The sequence below is a fragment of the Gekko japonicus genome, unplaced genomic scaffold (genome assembly GCF_001447785.1).
Source record: "Gekko japonicus isolate JY-2015 unplaced genomic scaffold, Gekko_japonicus_V1.1 scaffold200, whole genome shotgun sequence".
Lineage (NCBI taxonomy): Eukaryota > Metazoa > Chordata > Lepidosauria > Squamata > Gekkonidae > Gekko > Gekko japonicus.
Genome location: NW_015160214.1, coordinates 1,220,752 through 1,226,570, shown reverse-complemented (window position 1 = coordinate 1,226,570; position 5,819 = coordinate 1,220,752). Strand labels below are relative to the sequence as shown.

Sequence of the window (5,819 nt, the reverse complement as noted above, 5' to 3'; positions counted from 1 at the left end):
CAACGTCTGTCCAGGTGGATCGTAGGTCTCATAGAATTCTGTTACCTACTGGCGAAACGGCCCTTGCCAGGCCCCGTCCGGGCTCATTCCACCAGGGCTGTAGCCACATCCACTGCGTTCCTGAAGGGAGTACAGCTGCAAGACATTTGCAGAGCCGCAACCTGGGCCACGCCTAATACCTTCATCAGGCACTACGCCTTAGACGTCCGCCAGTCCACCAGTGACAGTCTGGGACGTCAGGTTTTGGCCTCGGCTAAGCAGTAAACACCTGACAGCACCCGCCTCCAGGTAAACTACTGCTCGCTAATCTCCCATTGGTGTGAAGCACAGAGACCACGAAGAAGATAAACAGGTTGCTTACCAGTAACTGGTGATCTTCGAGTGGTCATCTGTGCATTCACACCACCCGCCCTCCTGCCCCGCTGCTGTCTTCTTCTACGTGATTTGTTAGGAGATTGATGCGCGGCGGTTGGTAGGAACTGGCGGGATGTCCGTGCCTGCCCTTCTGAGCATGCTCACTGGGGCTCCTGGGCGTGCTCAGTTGGGCCAGGCACGAAAATCCTTCTAGAAGAGCTTGCTAGGCACCGGCAGATCCAGCGCAGGCGCACTAGATCCCATTGGTGTGAATGCACAGATAACCACTCGAAGATCACCAGTTACTGGTAAGCAACCTGTTTTTTCTGTGAGTGTCCTGTGGAAGCCTCAAGAACATTGGCCCATTTGATGGTAGATATTGCTCCTGTTTCCTACCTCAGCCTTAGTCTTTCTGGGCCACCATGGTCAAGTTTATGTCAACTTTAGTCCCCCCACTATGTCTAACAGGAACGGTACTGACCTCTCTACGGTGTTGTCATGAGGACATAGATAAACACTCAAAAACATAGATAAACACTCAAAAACATTGCAAACTTTTTAGAATAAGCAAATGATGTCTTAGATCCAGCACTGTGCAAATGGAAACATAAATGGACTTAGCCCAGTTTGGTTTGCACAAGATTTTGTGCAATGCTTAAGGCTTCCATCGCTATATATTATAGTGCTCTAAAATCAATTGCACAAGGTCTTTCCCCATATGTTCCCCCAAGAGCACTACGGTCGGGGGCAAAACACCTTTTGGCTGTCCCAGCCCCTAGAGATGTCAAATATGCTGCGACTAGGGCCAGGGCTTTTTCGGTGGCGGCTCCTATCTGGTGGAACGAGCTTATGCAGTTCCGCAGGGCATGCAAGACGGAGCTCTTCCGCCAGGCTTTTGAGTAGGAGCCGCCACCATTACTGTACCATCACTGCGCTGCCATTCTTGGCAATGCGAACTGGCCCGGGGACTGAAGAACGGACATAGCGCAGATCGATTAAGAGGAGACAGTAGAACCTCTGGACATTGTATGGGAGACCCCGTCTTGAACAATATTGTGTGAGCACCGATTTTAAATGTAAAATGTAAATGTAATTGACTGCTGTATTTGGTTTTTATGGTTATGTATGACAATTTGCCTCTTGCTAGCCGCCCTGAGCCCATGTGGAAGGGCGGGGTATAAGTCAAATAAATAAATAATAAATAATAAATAAATAAGGTCTTGCACAAGTGGGATACAACAGGTACCTACAATTCCTGTGTATTGTCCTCCTTACACTTCACAGGTCAGTGGAAAGTAAGAAGAAAGCTGTACAGAGAATTGAGGAGCAGTTGATGAAGTTGGAGGTTCAGGCTACAGATCGGGAGGAAAATAAGCAAATTGCCTTGGGAACCTCCAAACTAAATTATCTGGATCCTAGAATTTCTGTTGCCTGGTAAGTTCCTGTGAGATGTAACAGTCTGCTTAAAGCACAGAGAGAGAATGAGGTTGGTACCATCTTACCTGTGATTGGCTGGTAGAAATTTCATAGATCAGGTTTGTTTTTAGTGTCTGAACAGAGTGACCCATGTAGGGGATCTCCTGCTCACCCACTGTACATCAGTTGCGTGCAGCTTTGAACCCTGCACAGAAATAGTGCATAGGTGTTCAGACACTGAAGGTCTTTTGACAAGTGAAGAAGAAGAAAAGCTTTCAGAGTAGGAACAGGTGTAAATAGCTTAGTGAAGTCTTGCCACAATCTTCTGTTTCGGTGTATCATCTGAAATTAATACAGGGCCTGGGGTGGGGGTGCCCCACCCCCCGGCTATCTACCTTACATTGTGTCTGTGTATTTTGAATAGCACTAGGGCTGGCCTTCGTATGCTGAAAGGAAGTGTGGCCATTTTTTTCCTGCTTCTCTGTCCCAGTAGCCTTCAGGGTACCCTGGAACCTGTTTGCACCCAAGACCATGTAACCCAGGTGGCTCTGCCACATATCCTGTGTTCCATTTGAGAAGCTGCAGATCTGAAGGTTCAGTTCCCACTTGCAGAGGAGCCTTGCATCCTGTTCCAGAGTTGGAACCTTTGGTTTTAACACCTGGATTTTTCCATCGTGCCCTGAATCCCTATTCTCCCCCCCCCCCCCCCATGCACACACACTTTTCTTTTTCATTCTTTTTTGTGTATTGAACATCTAGCTTGATTAAGAGTTTTGTGGAGCACAAAAGCTTGCACACCATTTGGGGATATTTTTGGTTGGTTCTAAAAGCTATTATGTTTTGGAATTTTTCTGTGGCTCAATACAGCTACTGCCCTTCCCTTTAAAAACCACAAAAAATCCTTGCCTGTACAATTCAGATTTATGGGTGTTTTGAATGTGGCTGTCAGTATGTGTAGATTATGTTTATAAATGATTGCTTAAGGTCTTAGACTTTGATAAGCTGATAGAACTGCACAGGAGAGCAATGCAGGGTTGTGTTGTGTTCCACTGTGGCTTGCATGGCTTGTGAGAATGCAAAATTTGATGCCAGGTTGCCAGCTGTGCTCAGGTTTTTGCAGTCAAAATGGTTGTTTACATGTTTGCATGCTTAGACAACCAACAGACATCTGGACTGTTGATTGATTGAATTTGGGCACGTGCACACATACACAGCCCAGTGTGATGGATCCATTTTCAGAACTGTGGTTATTAGGGGTGTCCCAAAAAAGTGTTTTCTGATTTGGTATTCCGAATATTCCCCAATACCAAAATCGGTTTTATATTGGGATTCAGGTAAATATTATTCGGCTCCATTATACCCTATGGGGACGGTCCCCATAGGGTATAATGGAGAAGGGATTTAAAGTTTAAATGCTTGCTGAGTTCACTCACGTCACAACTCAGCAAGTGAACTTAGAAGTCATTTAAAGAGGCTGTGGTCCCTTTAAATGTCTTCTAGCTGTGCCAGAATAAAAGCCGAATAATATTGGCACAGTTATTTCAGTAGCCAAATACAGATCTCTGACCTGTATTCAGCTGAATAAATACCAACTGCACACCCCTAGCGGTTATTACAGATGCACTGTTGAGCAGACAAGTGCGTGTTTACACAAGCTGTATCAGTATACAGGACTTCTGAGTCCTGCAGGAATGTCACTCTCCCCCCTCCCCATTTATAGTTCAGCTTTCTCACTGAGACTCCAGATAGATTACATGATACAAGTCAATGCAGTCGGTAGGATGAGACATCTAATAAGCAGTGTAATAGGACTAGGAGTGCAAAAATCTCAAAGCTTCAATTATTAGACATGATGTGTTACACCATGCAAAATATGATATTACGTAAGTATAAAATAATGCAGTGAGACACCACACACTTATAGAGGTTGACTTACTGTGTAGCTCAGAACTGGTCTTCTAGACACACATGAATTGCTACTGATTTCTTTCTTCTCTCTCTTCTTTCCTTCAGGTGCAAGAAATGGGGAGTACCTATAGAGAAAATATATAACAAAACCCAACGGGAGAAATTTGCCTGGGCAATTGACATGGCAGATGAAGACTATGAGTTTTAACCTGATTTTAATGGCTGGATTTTAATGGAAGTGAGGGGGAGTAGCCTGGTTTTAGGGAGAGTGATAAACTGTGAGCCTTACTTGTCCTTTATATTGGGGGGGGGAGGGAGCACTGGGAGGGGAAAGCGAGTGTCCGACCAAGTACCCAACATCTTTGAGAAAAGATACACCTGGAAATACTATAGAGGAGCTGAGCCAGTTGTCCTATGGACAACTTATTTAAAAACTGTTTCAGAGACCCAAATTCTAGCTGTATGGTTTGTGTTTTATCTCTGGAGGGAGGACAAGTAGATGGGGAGGAATTTGTTAACCTTCCAGCAGGCAAATTCCCCATGACACTGAAGAGCTTGGAAATCATTAGCTACTGTATACAGAATCCAATGAGATATTGGTGCGTTTTTACAGTTAGGGTTTTGCAATAACTTCTATATTTTAATAGAAAATGGACTCCTTAATTTCCCACCCCCCTCCCCCTTCATTAATTTAACACAACCGAAGCCCTCAGCGCACCAGCTCTGGCAGTCATGGAAACACCCCTGTTGTGTTTTCACTTTTACTTGCCACCATCATGGCATTGAGACAACATATAATTAAAATGCAACATCTTGTCAAAGCAAAGCATGATGGGAAGGTCCTTCCTGACTTGAGTGTTGTTTTTCTTTATTTTCTTCTTTTGTTAATGTGAATTTTTACTGCTTTTAATTATTTTAAGATATTTAAACTTTTTTTTCTTCGTCTTGATCTTAAAGATCATGTAGATTTTGCAGAGGGTAGGAAGGAAAAGGCTGGGGAGGGTTTTTAATAGATTATGAGTACCGATAAATTGGTGACAAAATGTTTTCCCATCATACTTTGTTCTGAGTACATAATATATATATCAGAAATATCCACACATTTTTTTCCTTTGGGTTTTGTTCTTTTTTGACAGATGGCTTTTCTTCCCCCTCCCTCTTTTTTAAAAAAACCCTCTTCCCTCCCCTCTTTTACTTGAAAGATTTTATTGTGTACAAAAGAACTTTCACAGGTCAATGAAATTTTGAGGGAAGTGAGCTTTGGTCCAAACAAACAAACAAAAAACCCCCAGAAAAATAATCAAGATCTTAGGGCTTTTGTTTTTTTTTTCTTTTGTAATTGTGTACAAAATTTAAAAAAAGAATTAAAGCAGAATTTTAATGTGAACCCTTTTTTGCTATAATCCATTAGTTTTAGAGACCTTGTTAGCTTAGTGTGGTGCAAATACAAGTTTCCCGCAGTCTTTCCTCAACAAGTATCTTCTATTTTTATCATGAATTCCCTTTTAATCAACTGTAGGTTATTTAAAATAAATTCCTACAACTAAACACAGCGCTAGCATCTGTGTGTTCTTGCAACCAGAGAGCCAGACTGCCCACTCAAGTCCATACGCATCAGCCAAGACATCTGAGGTGCTGATCGGATGGTTGGCTCCCAGGTTAAGCCATCTGAAGCACTGTGGGTACAGGCAAGGTAGGAGAATCAAGAAAGGCCTACGAGCCTACTTACGTGCAGGAATCAGCATCCAAACTTTTCAGGTTCTCTGAGCCAGGAGCGACACCTCGGATTGTCTTGTACATCAGATCAGATCTAAATCTCCAGTTGCCTGGGGCTGGGGGAAATGGTCTGTGTCCACTGCAAAGGAGGGGGAATTCACAAGGGATTTTCAAGCCCTGGGCCGCAACTGGAGCTATTTGTGGTTGGCTTATGTTGTCTTTCCTCTAAATGAAGAACCGAGAACAATCACATGGGAAGGAAACACAGCACTATGACTACACTTTTGGGGAACTCGGATGAGCTTCCTTGACTTAGGAAGCCATCATGGGATCAGAATACCTGAACCTAGCTAACCGGTGGAAGAAAAACACTTTTAAAAATCTGTTGGGCTTGCTTCCAAAAATGTGTGTTTGGGAGTGAAGGC

The 5,819-nt window shown here is 43.6% G+C and overlaps 1 protein-coding gene across 1 annotated transcript in view; it reads left to right on the top strand.

Moving 5' to 3' along the window:
- The window catches only part of TOP1 (topoisomerase (DNA) I), a 106,941-nt gene extending 101,649 nt beyond the window's left edge, over nucleotides 1-5,292 (top strand). The window contains exons 20-21 of the mRNA XM_015410350.1: nucleotides 1,639-1,788; nucleotides 3,784-5,292. Of these exons, the coding sequence (XP_015265836.1) occupies nucleotides 1,639-1,788; nucleotides 3,784-3,886 (253 nt within the window). The 3' untranslated portion in view covers nucleotides 3,887-5,292. The remainder of the gene's footprint in view (nucleotides 1-1,638; nucleotides 1,789-3,783) is intronic.
- The last annotated feature ends 527 nt before the right edge of the window (nucleotides 5,293-5,819 follow it).